The sequence below is a fragment of the Cebus imitator genome, unplaced genomic scaffold, assembly GCF_001604975.1.
Source record: "Cebus imitator isolate Cc_AM_T3 unplaced genomic scaffold, Cebus_imitator-1.0 Scaffold5, whole genome shotgun sequence".
Classification (NCBI taxonomy): Eukaryota; Metazoa; Chordata; class Mammalia; order Primates; family Cebidae; genus Cebus; species Cebus imitator.
The window spans coordinates 14,007,489-14,028,097 of NW_016107320.1; the positions used below are offsets into that span (position 1 = coordinate 14,007,489).

Consider the following 20,609-nt stretch of genomic DNA (forward strand, 5'->3'; position numbering starts at 1 on the left):
TTGAAGGGTTTTTTGTGTCTCTATCTCCTTCAGTTCTGCTCTGATCTTAGCTATTTCTTGTCTTCTGCTAGACTTTGAGTTTTTTTGATCTTGCTCCTCTAGCTCTTTCAATTTTGACAATAGGGTGTCAATTTTTGATCTCTCCTTGCTTCTCATATGGGCACTTATTGCTATATATTTTCCTCTAGAGACTGCTTTAAATGTGTCCCAGAGATTCTGGTATGTTGAGTCTTCGTTCTCGTTGTTTTCGAAGAACATCTTTTTTTCTGTCTTCATTTCATTGTTTATCCAGGCAGCATTCAGGAGCATGTTGTTCAGTTTCCATGAAGCTGTGGGGTTCTGGGTTAGTTTTTGAATTCTGAGTTCTAACTTGATTGCACTGTGGTCTGAGAGACTATTTGTGATGATTTCTTTTGCATTTGCTGAGGAGTGAATTATTCCCAACTATGTGGTCAATTTTAGAGTAGGTGTGAAGTGGTGCTGAGAAGAATGTATATTCTGTGGATTTGGGGTGGAGAGTTCTGTAAATGCCTATTAGGTTTGCTTGGTCCAGGTGTGAGTTCAAGTCCTGGATATCCTTGTTAATTTTCTGTCTGGTTGATCTGTCTAATATTGACAATGGGGTGTTAAAGTCTCCCACTATAATTGTGTGGGAGTCTAAGTCTCTTTGTAAGTCATTAAGAACTTGCCTTATGTATCTGGGTGCTCCGTATTGGGTGTGTATATATTTAGGATCTTTAGCTCTTCTTGATGCATTGATCCTTTTACCATTATGTAATGTCCCTCTTTGTCTCTTTTGATCTTTGTTGCTTTAAAGTCTAATTTATCAGCAATGAGAATTGCAACTCCTGTTTTTGTTTGCTCTCCATTTGCTTGGTAAATCTTCCTCCATCCCTTTATTTCAAGCCTATGTGTATCCTTGCTAGTGAGATGGGTTTCTTGGATACAGCACACTGATGGGTTTTGACCTTTTATCCAATTTGCCAGTCTGCGTCTTTTGATTGAGACATTTGACCCATTTACATTTAAGGTTAATATTATTATGTGTGAATTTGATCCTGCCATTTTGATGCTAGCTGGTTGTTGTGCCCATTAGTTGACAGTTTCTTCATTGTGTCAGTGCTCTTTGCCATTTCTTACATTTTTGGAGTGGCTAGGACTGGTTGTTCCTTTCTATGTTTAGTGCTTCTTTCAGGAGCTCTTATAAAGCAGGCCTGGTGGTGATGAAATCTCTCAGCAATTGCTTGTCTGTAAAGGATTTTATTTCTCCTTTGTGTGTGAAGCTTAGTTTGGCTGGATATGAAATTCTGGGTTGAAAGCTATTTTCTTTAAGGATGTTGAATATTGGCCCCCACTCTCTTCTGGCTTGTGGGTTTTCTGTTGAGAGATCTGCTGTGAGTCTGATGGGCTTTGTGGGTAACCCGACCTTTCTCTCTGGCTGTCCTTGGCATTTTTTCCTTAATTTCAACCCTGGTGAATCTGATGATTATGTGCCTTGGGGTTGCTCTTCTTGAGGAATATCTTTGTGGTATTCTCTGTATTTCATTGACTTGAATATTGGCCTGCCTTGCTAGATTGGGGTAGTTCTCCCGGATAACATCCTGAAGAGTATTTTCCAACTTGGATTCATTCTCTCCATCACATTCAGGTACACCTATCAAACGTAGATTAGGTCTTTTCACATAATCTCGTATTTCTTGGAGGCTTTGCCCATTTCTTTTCACTCCTTCTTCTCTATTCTTGCCTTCGTGTTTTATTTCATTGAGTTGATCTTCAATTTCTGATATCCTTTCTTCTGCTTGGTCGATTCAGCTATTGAAACTTGTGTATGCTTCGTGAAGTTCTCGTGTTGTGTTTTTCATCTCAATCAAGTCATTTATATTCTTCTCTAAGGTGTTTATTCTCATTAGCATTTCATCAAATCTTTTTTTTTTTCAATGTTCTTAGTTTCTTTGCCTTGGGTTAGAACATGTTCTTTTAGCTCAGAGAAGTTTGTTATTACCTACTTTCTGAAGCCTGTTTCTGTCAGTTCAACAGACTCGCATTCTCAATCCAGCTTTGTTCCCTTGCTGGTCATGAGTTGTGATCCCTTGGAGGAGGAGAGACATTCTGGTTTTGGGTGTTTTCATCCTTTTTGCACTGGTTTCTTCCCATCTTTGTGGATTTGTCTACCTATGGTCTTTGTAGTTGGTGACTTTCAGATGGGGTCTCTGAGTGGACATCCTTTTTGTTGATGTTGAGGTTATTTCTTTCTGTTTTTTAGTTTTCCTTCTAACAGTCAGGCCCCTCTGCTATAGGACTGCTGGAAGTCCACTCCAGACCCTGCTTGCCTGGGGCTCACTTGTAGTGACTGTAGAATGGTAAAGGTTGCTGCCAGTTACTTCTTCTGTTATCTTTGTCCCAGAATGATACCCACCAAATGTCAGCCTGAGCTCTCCTTTATAAGGTGTCTCTTTGGATATACAAGGGTCGGGGAGCTGCTTGAGGAGATAGTCTGTTCCTTACCAGAGCTCAAGTGCTGAGCTATGAGCTCCATTGTTTCATTCAGAGCTGCTGGACAGGTACGTTTAAATCTGTGCCGTGGAACTCGTAACCACCATTTTCCCCTGGTGCTCTGTCCTGCGAAGGTGGGGCTTTATTTATAAGTTCCTGACATGCTGCTGCCTTTTTTCAGAGATGCCCTGCATGTGAAGAGGTAGCCTAGTCGCAGTCTCCTAGAAGAGGTGTTGCTGAGTTGCCATGTGCTCTGCCCAGCTGCTGTGTAAACTTCCTTGTGATTTTGTTTACAGAGGTATAGTTAGAACTGCCTCGGTAATGGCAGTCTCCCTTAGTAATGGCAAACTGTCTCTGTAATGGTGGACTGCCTAGGTAATGGCAGATTACATTGGTAATTAATGGTGGACTCCCTTGGTAATGGTGGACTGCCTCAGTAATGGCGGACTGACTTGGTAGTGGTGGACTTCCTCGGTAATGGCAGATGCTCTTCTCCTCTCAGTGCTGGACTGTCCCAGGTTCAGCTGTGCTTGCCATGAAGTTCTTTCCAGAGTGTTTTAGATTACTGGTCTTTGTGGGGGTGGGACCAGCCGAGCCAGATCACCTGGCTCCCTGTTTCAGCTGCCTTTTTTTCAGTTGAATGGGTGACTCTGTCTCCTAAGCATTCCAGGCACTAGTTGAAACGGCTGCCCAGATTTGTATGAGTAGTTGTGCAGAGACCCACTGTGTCATTTGAAACAGCCATGCTGGAGACTTGTGACGCTTTTCTGCCTGGCAATCTCCTGGTCTGTGGGCAGTAAAAACTCATTCAGAAATGTGGTGATCACTCACCCTCTGCATTCTCTCTGGGAACTGCACTCCAGAGCTGTTCCTATTTGGCCATCATGATTTATTTTCCTTTTATAGCTGGATGGACAAGAAAACTCAGAAGACATTCTAGGCAGAGATGATTGAGGTAGCAAAGTAGGTACAAAGGACCACAGCGCTGCCCAGGCTGTGGGCTCAGATCCTCACAAGCCTCAGCTCCCTAGGCTGTGCCCCTCCTTCAGATTTTCTACATATACAATCATGTAATCTGTGAACAAGGACACACATTTATTTCTAGCCAATCTGTATCCATTTTATTTACTTTTTTTTGCTTTATTGCATTAGCTAGGGCTTTTAGTGTGATATTAAAAAGTACTGGAGAGAGGAGAAGTCCTTTGCCTTGTTCCTGATTTAATGGGAAAACTTTAGGGTTCTCACAGTTCAGTATGATGTCAGCCATTAAGACCCTGTCTCCAAATATGGCACGTTTTGAGATGCTGGGGATTAGTACTTCATCTAATGAATTTTTGGAGGGCTTACAACTCAGCTTATATCAGTTGGATATTGTATATGAAATTGTGGAGGCTCTGGATAATGTGTCTTTTGAGAGTTTTTTCCTTCTGTTTTTTTTTTTTTTTTTTTTTTTTTTTTTTTTTTTTTTTTTTTTTTTTTTTTTTTTTTTTATTTAGATTTTTACCACCTTTACTGAGATATGATTGACTTGTGATTTTATTCTATTTATTTATTTTTTAATTGTACTTTAGGTCCTGGGGTACATGTGCAGATCATGTAGGATTGTTGCATAGGTACACACATGGCAATGAGGTTTGCTGCTTCCATCCCCACATTACCTACATCTGGCATTTCTCCCCATGTTATCCCTCCCCAACATCCCAACCACCCCACTCTCCCTCCCTTGGCCCCCTTATTTTAGTTTTTGTTGTAGCTTTGTAAGATACATGAATTTTAAATTTTATTGGTGCTTTCATATTCCCCTTTAATTTTCATCTTATTTGTTTAATATCAAAGGATTTTAGAAGGCACAATTTTAAAAGTTCCCTCTAAATTCCACTTACACTTATTTTCAGAGTGCCATTCAACCTATTCCTCATAGACCATTATACAAAGTACCTTATTATGCTCTGGTGTAAAGCTGAGGAATTGAAAACTGTTAAATGCTATTTCTCTTGCTAAAATAAGTTTCTAAAATTAACCAAATATATAATTTAATAACCATTGCTTTTTCTGTTATCTTCTATGATGTTTTCTAGACATGTCTTCAGTCTCCCTACATTCTCTCCTGCATTGTATTCCTACATTCAATGTGGCTACATGAGTACATGCTTAAAACCATTTTTGGCTCCCAATATCTGACCATGGCATTCTGAATCTTCTACAGCCTGATTCCTACCGAATTTTCCAGAATCTTTTACTTCTATTCTTCAGAAAAGTTGTGCTTCAGTAATTCACATTGACTTTGTGCACATCAGAAAAGCCACTCTGTCTCACACCTCTATGCTTTACACATTATTTCTTCACTAAATAGAATGCCATCTGGGTGTGGTGGCTCATGCCTGTAATCCCAGCACTTTGGGAGGCTAAGGAGGGAGGAATGCTTGAGGGCAGGAGTTTGAGGCCAGCCTGGGCAACATGGTGAAACCCCATGTGTGAGTTTGATTGCTCATACAGGTAGGTAAAATACAATGGCTTTTGCTAGAGCTATATTACGTTTCTTGTGTTTCTGTATTTTGGGAGGGTCTCTTGCAATGAACAGGACAATTTACCTTCCAGGAGAGCTCTGGGTAAGCAACCAATGGGTCCTTGCAGTTGAGGTGGACATCCTTGATGGGGGGAGTCTGTCTGAACTGAAAGATAACAATCATAGGGTAAGCGTCTTCCTCAGAAGTGTAATAGTGAATAGCAGGCATGTGACCGCTTTGCCACCTACTTCTCAATGCAAAATTCTGCTTGGGAAGGAAGGCCAATATAATGGTTATGGGTTATTAATTTTTTCAATATTTTAAAGCCTAATTTAGAGAAAATACGTTATTTGGCATGTGTTTTTATTGAATTTTTCTAATAATTTTGTTGTAGGTTGTTTACATGATTACAATAGAAGGAAAGCCACATTTTGTCCATCTCAAAAAACAGTAAGTATTTTATCTTTTCAAATTTTAGTACTTTGGCTTCCTAATTTCTAAAAGTATGTGTAAGTAGAATGAATCATTTTGATTCAAATATATTGATACTTACTCTATACTGGGCATTGAGTAAAATCCTAGGCATGCAAAGGAGAATAAAATATGTTGCCCTGTTAGGGAATTTATAATATAGAAACATACATTCAGAAACATTAATAGAAAAGCAAATAATTTTATTATAATATGGTAATATGACAAATGTGTAAATAGTATTCCTTGGAAATCAGGGAAGGCTTTTAGGGAAGAGGTAAGAGATTACTTGTGTCTTAAGGGAAGAGATAGAGTTAGCTCTGAAAAGAAGAGGGGCAGGACAGGGGAATATATATATATATATATATATATATATATGTTTTTTTTTTCTTTTTTTTGAGATAGAGTCTTGCTTTGTTGCTCAGGCTAGAGTGTAGCGGTGTGATCTTGGCTACTGTAACTTCTACCTCCTGGGTTTCAGTGATGCTCATGCCTCAGCCTTCCAAATAGCTGGGACTACAGGTGTGCACCACCAAGTCCAGATAATTTTTTGTATTTTTAGTAGAGATGGGGTTTTACCATGTTGCCCAGGCTGGGCCCCAACTCCTGGCCCCAAACATTCCTCCCTCAAGGCTTGGCCACCCAATGCACTGGGATTACAAGCATGAGCCACTGCATCCAGCTGACATTCTATTTAGAGAAGAAATAAAGTGTAAAGCATAGAGGTGTGAGGCAGAGTGGCTTTTGTGATGTGCACAGAATCAATGTGAATTACTGAAGCACAAATTTTCTGAAGAATAGAGATAAAAGATTCTGGAAAGTTAGGTAGGAGCCAGGCTGTAGAAGACTCAAATACTGGGAGCCAAAAATGGTTTTAAGCATGTACTTATGTAGCCACATTGAGTCTTGTAGGCTGTTTTTGAGGGGACAAAGTCAGAGTTAAGGTGACCAATTATATGACTATGAAGTTTAGGTGAGTAATGGTGGTGGTTTGAACAATGGCACCAGCGATGTCACTCGAAAAAAGAATCCAGTTGACCTCAATACAGATTTGGTAGAATGATTAGTAAAAAGTGAAAAATTTCAGATAATTTAGTGTTGCTCAAGTAAATGAATAGGCTATAGTATAATTAACTGAGGAATACAAATAAGGGATATATTTGTGTGAGGAAGGGGTGAGTTTGGTTTTTTGTACCTGTGAGATATCCAAGTAAGTTTTTTCCTCTAGATCAGGTAGGTCCAATCTTTTGGCTCCCCTGGGCCACGCTGAAATAATTATCTTGGGCCACATACAAAATACACTAATGATAGCTGGTGAGGAAAAAAAAGAAAAAGAAAAAAAGAAAAAAAAGAAAATATCTCACAATGTTTTAAGAACGTTTAAAAATTTGCATTGGGCATTCAAAGCCATCCTGGGCTGTATGTGGCTAGGAATTTGAATCTATGAAAATATTCAATAGGAATATTGGAAAATAGATTTAGCTATAGGTATATAGATTGAGCAGAAAGCAATAGCTTGGTTCTATTTTTTTTTAATGAGTGCTCTTACATAGGGTGCTTATAAATAGATCATGACTAAAGACTGAACCCTGGAAAACAGCAATGTTTCCTGGGATAGGCTGAACAAAACCAGCAACCAACAGGGAAGATAAAGCGGAAGGGACCAGGAGGTAAGAAGAACGGCAGAAGAATCAAGTGTTACATAAATTGAGTGAGTGGATTGAGTGGTTACAGTTTTCAAAAAAAAAAAAAAAAAAGCTAGAGGTCCAGTGTGGAAATAATTTTTTAAAATGCCTTTTGGATTTGACATTCTAATGTTTATGAATCTTTTCCAGGGAAGTTTTGGGGATACAAAGAATTTAGAAAGTGAAGAAATTGTGTGTAGATAATTCCTTTGATGGAATCTGTTAAGAATTGAAAAAAATGTACATAGGGAGTAGCCACAGTAGAGCATGGGGTCAAGAAAGAGTTCTTTAGGATGATAGTGACTTATTAACATCATTATAAATAGCATTATGATAAAATATAGTAGAGTACAAGAGTTTAAAATTATAGGAGAGAAAAAGTATGTATCCTCTGTATATGGCACAGGATGGTATCTGTAGCACCAGTGTAAGGGCTTGTTCTAAATAAAAGATGTAACCTTCTGGAGATAAGGATAAGAAGCGCAGATGGGAACAAGTGATCTGGGAGTAAGGGAACATGGGAGTTATGTGGGATGATTGACAGGAGTAGTGTCAAGTTTTTGAATAGTTACTTAGGGAAATAAAATTCTGACCAGAGTTATTGAGAAAAACTTGGCATTTAGTAAAGCTTAGCAAATATGAATTTGTAATGAGAAAAAGTAAATCTGTTTTTTATCTGCATTAGTCTGTTTTCACACTGCTGATAAAAATATACTCAAGACTGGGCAATTTACAAAAGAAAGGGGTTTATTGGACTTACAGTTTCACATGGCTGGGGAGGCCTCACAACCATGGCAGAAGGCAAGGAGGAGCAAGTCACATCTTACATGGATGGCAGCAGGCAAAGACGGAGATTGTGCAGAGAAACTCCAATTTTTAAAAACCATCAGATCTCATAAGACCCATTCCCATCACGAGAACAGCATGGGAAAGACTCACCCCCGCAATTCAGTCATCTCTCACAACATCTAGGAATTATGGGAGCTACAAGATGAGATTTGGGTGGGGACACAGAGCCAAACCATATCACTGTTTTAAACTTACAATTTAATTTTGAAACTTGGGTACAAAATATAAAATCAATGAGTGATACAGACAAAGATCGAAAGTTCTATGTTGGAAATTGGGATCTATGCTTTTTCCTTTTCATGTGTCTAGAAATTTGAGTTGCTCATTTATCTGCATTTTAGTATTGTATGTCATTCTAGTTAAAATGTCTCACCGAGTGCCTAATTCAATGTAAGTGCTGGAAATACATGGATGATAGGATAGAACAAGCTGATTAGCATTATTTTAAATTCTTCAGTAAAAAAAAAGCAAAACAATTTTACATGAATGTTTTTTCTGACTTTTCTGTTTCATAACTTGAGCAAGTTTTTATGATTTTTGCCTAGATCACTTTTATCTTCAGCTTCTCTTATTCATTTTTATGACAAAAATGACATCCAACATTCTAAACCTCTGCTAGTTCAGGTAAGAGTTAGGTTACTTTTTTCTTATATATTTGTAATTCTAGATTTCTTTAAAAAGACAAATATTCTATAATTACTAGAATATTATTCTGCATATTCACTGAAATTGATTAACTTGGGCTGGTGCTTATTTCTACCTGGCACAAATTTATTAGGTAATTGCCAATCATATTAAAGTAGAAACATAGCTAAAGTAATAAATAGAAATAATATGTAACAGGTGTTCATTTTAAAAATAAGTTATTCATTAGTTTTTATTTTCTCTGTTTTTTTTTTTCAGATGAATTGCGATTATAATGGATATGTTGCGGGTATTCCAAATTCTCTTGTGACTCTCAGCACATGTTCAGGACTCAGGTTGTAGACTACTTAAAGATACTCAATTTGCCTATATTATATCCTGCTAGCCTACAAATTAATTCTCCATGGATCTGTTCTAATTCTATAATCTCTTTTGTTATTTCAATTCCTTAGGAACTGAACCAAAACTACTAATAAAATAGGATTGATATTCCAGCACTATCTGTTCCTGATGAGAAGCTACTTGATACTGACAGGATCTGCTGCTTTGGCTTTAAGAAAGTTTGAGTGTAGGGAGATTGATTCATCTTCTCATACTTTAGTTCTCTCAAATTCTGTTCTTGTCCAATTTCTTAATTTACTAGACTAATTGGCAATTGTGGAATGTATGAGACTAACAGACACTGGCTTTGCAGTCAGTCAGTATTAGGCATATAGTACCTTCAGTTCAGCCCTCACAAACAAATGATTTAGGTATCAAGTGTCAGAGGATAGTTAAGTGTATTAAAGAGAAGCAATCAAAGACTAAAGAAGAGAGTGCCTAGAGATTCTACAGGCTGGTTAGAGAATCTGTACAACAGAAAGGGGTTTCAACTCGTTTAAGTGCACAGATCCATGTCACTATCATGCTTTCTTGAAGATAATCACAGATTTGTAATGTAAGGCAATACATATCCTGTGATATAGTGGTCTAGTTCTGGTATAAGCAAGACCCCAGAAGATAAAGATATAAAAGTAAAAAACTAAGGTCACTTTAAATCTTAAAAACTGGCTCAAATTTCTCATTATAATATTACGGTTTTGGTAGAATCATTCCAGCTTTGTTTTGATTGTTTAAACACTCAGGGGAACAATACAGTTGAGAAACATCTCATATGGAATTGAACCAATGGAGGCTGTATCAGGATTTATACACAAGATTTATGAAGAAAAGTATGATAATACTAATATTCTTTCAGAAGAAAATGACACTTATTCTTGGTTTAGTTCAGAGTATCAAGTCAGAAAAAGTCCAGAAGTAAGTATTGACTCTTTTATTTTAATTTAGTATAATTTTGTAAAATAAAAAATAGTTTGAGTCAAGATTTGGTGACTGGCAAATCTTAAAATTATTTTGCTTTTTCATGAGGGCCCTGCATGACTTTTAAAGTGGCAAGAGAATAAACCTGTGTTTGTCATTATACTTGCCATTAGATGAAAGCTTAGCAAAAACTTAATCTTAGAAATATGAAGATATGAATATATTATAAAAGAAACAAACATTAATTTTCATATGTAAGCATTTAGATAATTAACATAAAATATCATCTCTTTTTTTCAATTACTCAGATAATTTAGGGGAGAATATGATACAACTTAGATTTCTCAGTTGAGTTTTTGTTTCATAACAATTAAAAAATGGATGAGTGACTTACATAAGGTACATGTAAAGCAAAGTGATGAACATTTTTCTCGACAAAGACCCATAGACTACCTTAAATAAGACATCTGTCTTCAGCAAATTGCCATTAGTTGTAAATTTTTGTAATATTTTTCTAAACTATATTGTTTGCCAAAAGTAACTTCCTAGTAATTGGTAGCAGAAAATCTGCTCACATGAAAGATTAGTATGAAAATTATCAAAAGGCTAAGAAAATAAAGCTTTATGTTATAAACCAAAAATTTCCAGTTTCAATTATTATACAAATAAGAGATACCTGAATTCTTATATATCTTGAGACGTCTAATAGAATAGTCTTGCTACCCAGGGCACTTTGAACTGGAATCTTCTGAACAGTATTTAAATTTTATACTTGAAAACAGTCTCATTATATAATCAGGAGCAACATATCTTTCAGTTTATCTCTCAATATAATTTCAGTAGAAGGTAAATTTTTGTAAATTTCTCATGACTCATGTTGTGTGTTTTTCAGAAAACGGACTTTATTAAGTTATTCCCTCGATATCTTGAAATGTATATTGTTGTGGACAAAAATCTGGTAAGCCTTCTTTTATAAATTGTTATTTTAGAATTAACATTTCTCTTTAACTTGATTTTAGTGATGCAATGAAAATTATCAACCATTTTATTTGCATTTGCAATGAACACATTCTTACAAATTATGAATAAAACGAGTTTTTGTTAATTTATTTTGTATATAGCATCTACTCACTTTTGCAAAGTGAAACATCTTAATTTCAAAAGCTTGTTGACTATTGTTATTGTTTCAAAAAAACTACTGCATAGATGAAAGCATAGATTACAACTCCCTTAAGCCCTTAACCCTCATATATAATAACAATATCTAACTGCCTCAGTCTAATAGGAAGGATGGTCTGCAAAACAAATATGCCACTTCTTTAAAGCAAAAGGAGAAAACAAATTATCACCTGTTTTCTTCTCAGTTCTAGGTAAACGAAACAAAAAGAAAAGCAAATGAACAAACTACTCATATTGAGAATTCATGACTATACTTTAGATCTCTTATGGATTTAGGCTCTGAATATTTATTACATATGTGGTTAGGATTCTAATCCATGAGGCTACATTTGTCCCAGGTTGGTAAAAGCTGAGGGTGCATGATGGAAGCAAATAGTATTTATCTCTGGAGGAATGCCACTTCAAGCAGAATACCTCTGGATTCCTACAGATTAATATCAGCCATACATATATGGGCTCACAATCCATAAGGAATTAAAACACCATGAACAATGGCTAGCAAAACAAAAAATATATGTATGATGGCTAATATTAAATTTTTAAAAATATAGTTTATAATTGGCAGAACAATAGGGTAACTAAATTAACAATAATTGTTGAATAATGTATTCATATGTATATTATATTTTATTGCACTTTACATCCTGGGGTACATGTGCAGAACATGCAGGATTGTTGCATAGCTGCATACATGGCAATGTGGTTTGCTGCTTCCATTCCCGTCACCTATATCTGGCATTTCTCCCCATGTTATCCCTCCCCAACCTCCCCACCCACTGCTGTCCCTCCCCTAGTCCCCCACAACAGACCCCAGTGCGTGATGCTCCCCTCCCTGTGTCCATGGGTTTTCATTGTTCAACACCACCTATGAGTGAGAACATGCGCTCTGTTGCCTAGGCTGGAGTGCAGTGACATGATCTCAGCTCACTACAAACTCTGCTTCCCACGTTCAAGTGATTCTCTTGCCTCAGCCTCCTGAGTATCTGGGATTACAGGTGCATACCACCACGCCCAGCTAATTCTTGTATTTTTAGTAGAGACGGGAGTCTCACCATGTTGGCCAGGCTAGTCTTGAACTCCTGACCACAGGTGATCTACCTGCCTCAGCCTCCCAAAGTGCTGGGATTACAGGCATGAGCCACCGTGCCCAGCTTCAAGCAATTTTTACATACTCCATGTTAAGTTGAGATGTTGTTTCTTCTATCTTTCTTTCCAGGAGTGTCAGGAGCTATAGTCAAGTTTCAAGAAGGGAGAATGCTGTTGGGACTGTGCAGGCGATGGCCTAAAAGCAATAAAAGCCTCATTAAAAGCTGATTTCTTTTTATTATTATCCTGTACTAACAATTCTAAGTAATATCAGTGTTAAAATAAATCACTGGGCAGACTCCTCCCATGCCTGCCACTAGTTGATATGGCACTGTGAAAGCACTCCAATATCTTCCTTAAGAAGGATACATCATCATTTAAATAATGAAAACAATAAATATTCACTATAGGATGTCTAGAAAAATTTGAAAAAATATTTTTAGGAGAGAATTCACATTAACTCCACCATTTATTGACAATCATAGCCTTTTATGTCATTATTACTTTTTCGGTTATTAAAAGTAATTCTGCCATAAATATCCTTGTTACATATATTTCTTTTGGCATTTGCGGTTTTTTGGAAGTACATTCTTGCCCCACATGCGTTAGGTGTTTGTCCTAATGCTCTCCCTCCCCTCGCTCACCACCCCCCCGCAGGCTCTGCTGTGTGATGCTCCCTTCCTGTGTCCTTGTGTTTTCATTATTCAACTCCCACCTATAAGCAAGAACATGCAGTATTTGATTTTCTGTTCCTGTGTTAGTTTGCTGAGAATGATGGCTTCCAGCTTCATCAATTTCCCTGCAAATGACAGGAACTCATTCTTTTTTATGGCTACACAGTATTCCATGGTGTATATGTGCCACATTTTCTTTATCAACAGTCTAACATTGATGGGAACTTGGGTTGGTTCCAAGTCTTTGCTATTTTAAGTAGTGTTGCAGTAAACGTACATGTGCATGTGTCTTTATAGTAGAATGATTTATAATCCTTTGTATATATATTAGTAATAGGATTGCTGGGTCAAATGGTGTTTCGGGTTCTAGATCCTTGAGGAATCGCCACAGTCTTCCACAATGGTTGAATTAATTTACACTCCAAACAACAGTGTAAAAGCATTCCTATTTCTCCACATTCTATCTAGCATCTGTTATTTCCTGACTTTTTAGTAATAGCCATTCTAACTGGTGTGAGATGATATCTCATTGTGGTTTTGATTTGCGTTTCTCTAATGACCAGTGATGATGAGCTTCTTTTCATGTTTGTTGGCTGCATAAATGTCTTCTTTTGAGAAGTGTCTGTTCATATACTTTGCCCACTTTTTGAGGGGTTTATTTGTTTTTTCCTTGCAAATTTGTTCAAGTTCCTTATAGATTCTGGATATTAGACCTATGTCAGATGGATAGATTGCAAAATTTTTCTCCCTTTCTGTAGGCTGCCTGTTCACTCTTTTTTGATGTAAGCATTTATAGCTATAAACTTACCTCTTAGTACTGCTTTTGTTATACCCCATAGATTTTGGTATGTTATATTCCCATTATCATTTGTTTCAAGAAAATTTTTAATTTTCTTCTTTATTTCTTTTTTGACACATTGGTCATTCAGAAGCATGTTGTTTAATTTCCATGTATTTGTATAGTTTCCAAAATTCTTCTGTTATTTCTAGTTTTATTCCATTGCAGTCAGAGAAGATGCTTGATTTTATTTCAATTGTTTAAGTGTTTTAAGACCTGTTTTGTGACCTAACATTTGGTCTATCCTTAAGAATGATTCATGGGCTGAGGAGAAGAATGTTGATTCTGCAGCTCTTGGATAAAATGTTCTATAAATATCTATTAGATTCATTTGGTCTATAGTGCAGATTAAATCTGATTTTTTTTTGTTGTCTTTCTGTCTGAAAGATATTTCCAATGCTGAAAATAGGGTGTTGAAGTCTCCAGCTAATATTGTGCTAGGTCCCGTTTGTCTCTTTAGCTATAATAATTGCTTTATATCTCTGTCAGCACTTTGTCAAAAAAAAAAAAAAAAAAAAAGAGAGAATTTGCTTTGTACATCTGGGTACTCCAAGGCTGGGTACATATAAGTTTAAAATTGTTATATCCTCTTGCTGAATTGACCCCTTATTTATTATATAGTAACCTTCTTTGTCTCTTCTTATAGTTTCTGTCTTGAAACCTATTTTTCTGATATAAGTATAGCAACTCATGCTTTGTTTTGGTTTTCATTGGCATGAATATCTTTTCCATCTTTTAATTTTTATTCTTTGTATGTCTTTATAGTTGAAGTATGTTTCTTGTAAACAACATATCAATGGATTTAGTATTTTTAATACATTCAGCCTGTCTATATCTTTTGATTGGAGAGTTTAGTCTATCTGCATGCAATGTTTTTATTGATAAGTAAGAAGTACTTACTGTTGAGTTTATATAACAAAATAAAACATTTTATTATTTGTTTTCTGGTTGTTTTGTGGCCTTTTCTTCCTTTCTTTTATTCCTGTCTTCCTCTATTGAAGTTGATTTTTCTTTGGTAAGGATTTAGTTTCTCATTTTTTGTGTATGCATTGTATGTTTTTTGGTTTGAAGTTACCATGAGGCTTGCAGATACTCTCTTATAACCCATTGTTTTAACCTGATGATAATGTAACACTTTTGCATAAAAAAACAAAGAAGCAAAAAGAAAACTAATAAAGCTCTACACCTGAATTTCATCCTCCCACTTTCTTTTTGTTGTTTCCATTTATATCTTATTGTACTGAGTATGTCTTGACAAGTTTTTGTAGTTGTTATTTTTGATTGGTTCATTGTTTAGTCTATTTAGTATAAGAATAGTTTATACGCCAGAGTAGTTTATAGTGCCGGTTATAATGCTATAATATTCTGTGTACTTACTATTACCAGTAAGTTTTATATCTTCAGGTGATTATTGCTCATTAATGTCTTTTTCTTTCTGACTGAAGAACTCCCTTTAGCATTTCATGTCACAGGACATGTCTGGTATTGATGAAATCCCTCAGCTTTTGTTTGTCTGGGAAAGTCAGTCACTATTTCTCCTTCATCTTTGAAGGATATTTTCACTAGATATACTATTCTAGGGTAAAAGAATTTTTTTTCCCTTCAGCACTTTAAATATGTCATGCCATTCTCTCCTTGCCTATAAGGTTTCTACTGAAAAGTCAATAAATTGGAGCTCCATTATATGTTATTTGATTCTTTTTTCTTTCTGCTTTTAGGGTCCTGCCTCTGTCTCTCACCCTTGGTAGTCTGATTATGAAATGCCTTGAGGTAGTCTTTTTTGAGTGAAACCTGGTTGGTGTTCTATAATCTTCTTGTAGTTGGATATTGATGTCTTTCTCTAGGTTTGGAGTTATTTGTTATTATCTCTTTGAATAAATTTTCTGTCCCATCCCTTTCTCTATCTCTTAAGGACAATAACTGTTAGAGTTACCCTTTTGAGGCTGTTTTCTAGATCCTGTAAGTGGGCTTCATTGTTTTCTTATTTTTTTCCCATCTCCTCTGTGTATTTTTAAATAGCCTGTCTTCAAGCTAATTCTTTCTCCTACTTGGTCCGCTCTGCTACTAAGGGACTCTGATGCATTCTCCAGTATGCCAATTGCATTTTTTATCATCAGAATTTCTTCTTGATCCTTTTAAATTATTTCAACTTCTTTGTTAAATTTATCTGATAGAATTCTGAATTCCTTCCCTATGTTATCTGAAATTTCTTTGAGTTTCCTCAACACAGCTATTTTGAATTCTCCATCTAAAAGGTCATATATTTGTTTTTCCAGGCTTAGACCCTGATGTCTTATTTAGTTCATTTGGTGAGGTCATGTTTTCCTGTATGATGTTAATGCTAGCAGATGTTCTTCAGTATCTGGGCTTTGAAGAGTTAGGTATTTATTGTAGTCTTCACTGTCTGGACTCATTTGTGTTTTTCTTGAGAAGAATTTCCAGTTATTTGAAAGGATTTGGGTGTTGTGATCTAAGCTGTATCTGCTTTAGGGGGCACTCCAAGCCCAGTAATGATGTGGTTCTTGCAGGTTGGTAGAGATATTGTCTTGTTGGTCTTAGTCAAGAACCAGGAGCATTCTCTGGATTGTTCTCTTCCTTTGCTTGTTCCCATACATACAAAGTGTCTCTCTCTTTTCTGAGTCACCTAAAGCTGGGGGTGGAGTGACACAAGCACCCCTATGGCCACCACTGCTATGACTATGCTGCATCAGACCGAAGCCAGCACAGTGCTGGGTCTCATCCAAGGCCTGCTGTAATCACTACTAGCCTACTGCCTAGGTTTTCTCAAGGTCCTGGGGCTCTATAATCAGCAGGTGGCAAAGCCAGTGAGGCCTGTGTCCTTCCCTTTAGGGTGGTGAAGTCTCCTAGGTCCTTTGTGGCTCCAGAAGTGCCTTCTGGGAGTGAAGGACTAGAGTCAAAAACTTTAGAAATCTTCTTGGTATTCTGCTGTATTGTGGCTGAGCTGGCACTCATACTAAAAGATGCAGTTCTTCTCACTCTTTCCTCTCCTTTCCAAAAGCAGAGGAACTGCACCCCTTAGCCACTGCCACCCCTGGCCTTGAGGAGTACTATCAGATTACCATTGATGTTTCCTTAAGGCCCAACGTCTGTTAAGTTATCTTGTGGTGAATGCTGCCTGGCCTGGAGCTTACCATTCAGGCCAGTAGGCTACTGTCTGGCCCAGAGCAGGCCCAGTAATGCCATCCAAGGGTCAAGTTCTGGCATTGGGGGTCCTAAGAGTATGCTTGGTGCTCCAGCCTTCTGTGGTGATGCTGGTACCTAAGGTGCAAGAAAAAGTCCCCTTTACTTTTCCCTCTGCTTTTCATAAGTGGAAGGGGTTTTTCCCTATAGCCACCACAGCTGGTGCTGCCAGGGGTAGGGTAGGGGTGACATCAGGGGCTCAGGGCTGTTTTTTCTATCTTTTCAGTGCCTTTTTGAGTGATACAAAGTTGAAATCAAGTACTGTGAGTGCTCACCTGATTTTTGGTTGTTATGAAGGGGTGTATGTGTGTGTGTGTGTGTGTGCGTGCAGATGTTAATCTGGTGTCCTTGCAGGAGGGTGGGGAGAAATCAGTGGAGTTTTCTATTCTACTATATTGCTCTGCCTCCCTATGAGTTTATTTTTGTTTTTATATTTTAAATTTTAAAATTCTTGTTGATTCTTTATTTTCTGCTTTTTTTGTCAAGACTTGCTATTTTTTCCTTCAGGGTTTTTTTGTATTCAAGTATGTTCATAACTTCTCATTAAAGTTTTTTAATGATAGCTGCTTTAAAATTCTTTTTAGATAATTCTAGTATCTGTATTGTAATAGTCAGTTTGGGCTGCTATACTGAACCACATAAACTGAGTGGCTTATAAACAACATAAATTTATTTCCCACAGTTCTGGGGGCTATAAGTCCTAGGTCAGGGTGCCAGCATGGTTGGATATTGGTGAAGACCCTCTTCTATGCTGTAGAATGCTGGCTTTTTGTTTTATCCTGAAATGGTAGAAGGATAACTAGACAGCTCTGTGGGGTCTCTTTGATAAGGGCACTGTTGTAGTCTGTGTTATTATAACAGTATATGTGAGACTAGGTAATTTATCATAAACAGAAATTAATTGGCTTTCTGTTTTGGAGGTTGGGGAGTCCAATATCAAAGTGCCACATCTGGTAAGAGCTTCTAATGACATCATCACATGATGGAAGGCAAGATGGCGAAAGAAGTCAAGAGGAGGCCAAATGTTCCTTATTTTGCTTCTGCTGGTGGGTGCATGACGGGGGAATTATTATTTTTTTTTTCTGTGAAGTTTGGCTAAGTAAGAGTGGCCTGAAAGTTTTTATTCTTGCTGTGCTTCCTTTTTCCTGGATCTTTGGATGGAGGAAGCAGGCTTTTGCCTCCCTCCCTCCCTCCTTCCTTCCCTCCCTCCCTCCCTCCCTCCTTCCTTCTCTCCCTCCCCCTGTTGATTGGCATTTCAGGGTTGATATTTCCAGGTAGCTGGCTTTTTTATCACCCTATCTGGGATATAGAGGATAAAAGAAAATCTCTAGAACTCACTGATGTATCTTTTCAGGTTCCAGCTCCTTAACAAGTTTGCTTTCTCTCCACTTTATAGAGTCTCCTTATCTGCTTGATAATATAATATGCAGGGTTTTTAGCTATACCTGAAAAAATGGGTCAATGGTCAATGGTCTCATTTTCTGCAGTGTTATCTGAGCTTGTTGTCTGATGACCAAGATAATTAAGGAGCATGTACACAAGCGGTCTGGTTGGAGTGAAAGTTTAATAAGTAAATGAAGAAAGCTCTCTGTAGCGGGAGGTGGGGGGGCAAGTCAGTTGCTGCTTTTACAGTTGAATTAAAAAGCTTTTATAAGAAACTCCTCTCATCTTTGTAGCTGTTTGTGTAACATCTCATATCTGTAAAGCTGTCTTGGCAACTACCCTTATCTATGCAGCTGTAGGTATATTTTGAGTAAGGCAGAAAATACAGCTTTTCTTGTCTGTGTAACTGTGGGTTTGTTTCAGGTAAGGTCCCCCACTCCCTGTGCAAGTTCCCATGGAATCCACCATGTAAATGTCTGACAAGTGAAGAAAACTTTTTCCTGGGAGCCTGCTAATCACACAAAGAACAAAAGTCTTTTATGCTGGATTTTACTTCATCTGTGTAGCCGAAGCCTGAGGTTTCCCCAGGCTGCTCTATTTGTGTCTGTAGCTGTGCTTTTTCAGGTTGTCTTTCTATTTAAAATAATTTTGCCAAAGACCAGCTTTAACCATCTGCCCAACTGTATTTTCCCTTTTAGCCTCCCTCATTATTGGGAGGAACAGGGAATGTATGTCGACTACATGTTTCTGGAAGTGGAGGTCTAACTCAGTTATTCAAAACATTATTTTCTAGCTATGTTCATTGAAAATACCTTCTAGGTAATAACCCCTCAAGAATAATGAGTATTTTTAGTTCCATAATCTTGGTTTATGGGTGCCATTATCCATCAAAATGAATCTGATTAACTCTGAGAAATTTCTAAGTCTGAAACAGAGAAACTTCAAGGTGATGCTGAAAAATCCTGCTGTGGTACAAAGCAAGGAAGTGTTCAGTGTCTGATGTGGGCATATAAAATGGATATAGGAGTTATATTGCAGGAGTGGCAAATTGCCAAATTTGGTGCAACTAGAGCATCGTTGGGGAAAAATGTAATGGACTATTGAATAAAAACAAAAATCTATGAGTCCATATTGATTCTTGTGAGGGAAAGGAAACAATGGTCAGGTAATAAACTTAGAAGGAAGAATAGAATTAGAAGATAATCAATTGCAGCTAAAGAAACGAACAAAGAAATGAACAAAGGAAAATTTGATGATATATTTAAAAGAGGTAAGAATTTAATGGGTCAGTTGTCACAGTGTTAGGTATAGATAGTTTTTAGTGGCATGTTCTTTAAAACATTGCAGAAAGATATAATTTATATGCTAATATGATTATTCTAAAACATAGCAAAAATATGCAACTTATTTTTAATTAGTGCCCTAATTAAAAATAAATTAGCAACATTTATTTGCTCAACTATTGCAAAGCACACACATATAAGCAACAGGTCCAGCTTTTTTAATGCTATAAACTTCTAAACAAAATGTTATTATTAATTTTGACAGTATTAATAGAATTTACCCCTTTGATCAATGAATGTAATAATAGTTTAATAGTAAGCAATGTGTTAATAAAATGTATTGTATCAATAAGTCAAAAGATAAAAATGATTATCATTTTGTTGTGTTTCCAAAAGACATTTTATAAAAATTAAACTCCATTTTGATATAAACTTTAGTTATAGGAAGATTCGTAAATAGGTGTTTTTCAACATTATCTAGAATGCTCATCTAAAACTGATCGATCACCTCTTAGTGAAAAAATATTTGAGATTTTCCAGTGAAATATTGGAAGCCAGGTTTGTATATCTAATATCATCCTTGCTATTTAATACCGTCTTGGCATTTTAAAGCAATTAGACATAGGAAGAGCTTATTGGAAAAAGAAGAAATTAGAACATGTGTTATAATACATTGTGAAAAGGATGTTTCTAACACAGTATACAGTATCATTTTAATGGTGATCCTCTCATTGAGGATTTTCCTACTTTCTGCACATACTGTTTTTTGGTCTAGGATTATATTTATAATTATATAAATGAGAACTGCTTGAAATACATTTTAGAAATTCAGGATTCAATTTTCATAAAAAAGAAATAGTGCTAAATTGATTGCATTAAACATTGCTTAAAATCATGTTATGGCCAGGTGCAGTGGAGTTTGAGACCAGCCTGGGCAACATGGTGAAACCCTGTCTCTACTAAAATACAAAAAATTAGCCAGGCGTACTGGTGTGCTCCTGTAGTCCCAGCTACTC

At 36.8% G+C, this 20,609-nt stretch overlaps 1 protein-coding gene across 1 annotated transcript in view; it reads left to right on the top strand.

Annotated features, from left to right (window-relative positions):
- The window catches only part of LOC108309103 (putative disintegrin and metalloproteinase domain-containing protein 5), a 98,271-nt gene that overhangs the window by 10,532 nt on the left and 67,130 nt on the right, over window positions 1–20,609 (top strand). The window contains exons 3-6 of the mRNA XM_037741571.1: window positions 8,551–8,629; window positions 8,909–8,985; window positions 9,775–9,946; window positions 10,842–10,907. Coding sequence (XP_037597499.1) covers window positions 8,551–8,629; window positions 8,909–8,985; window positions 9,775–9,946; window positions 10,842–10,907 — 394 coding nt within the window. The remainder of the gene's footprint in view (window positions 1–8,550; window positions 8,630–8,908; window positions 8,986–9,774; window positions 9,947–10,841; window positions 10,908–20,609) is intronic.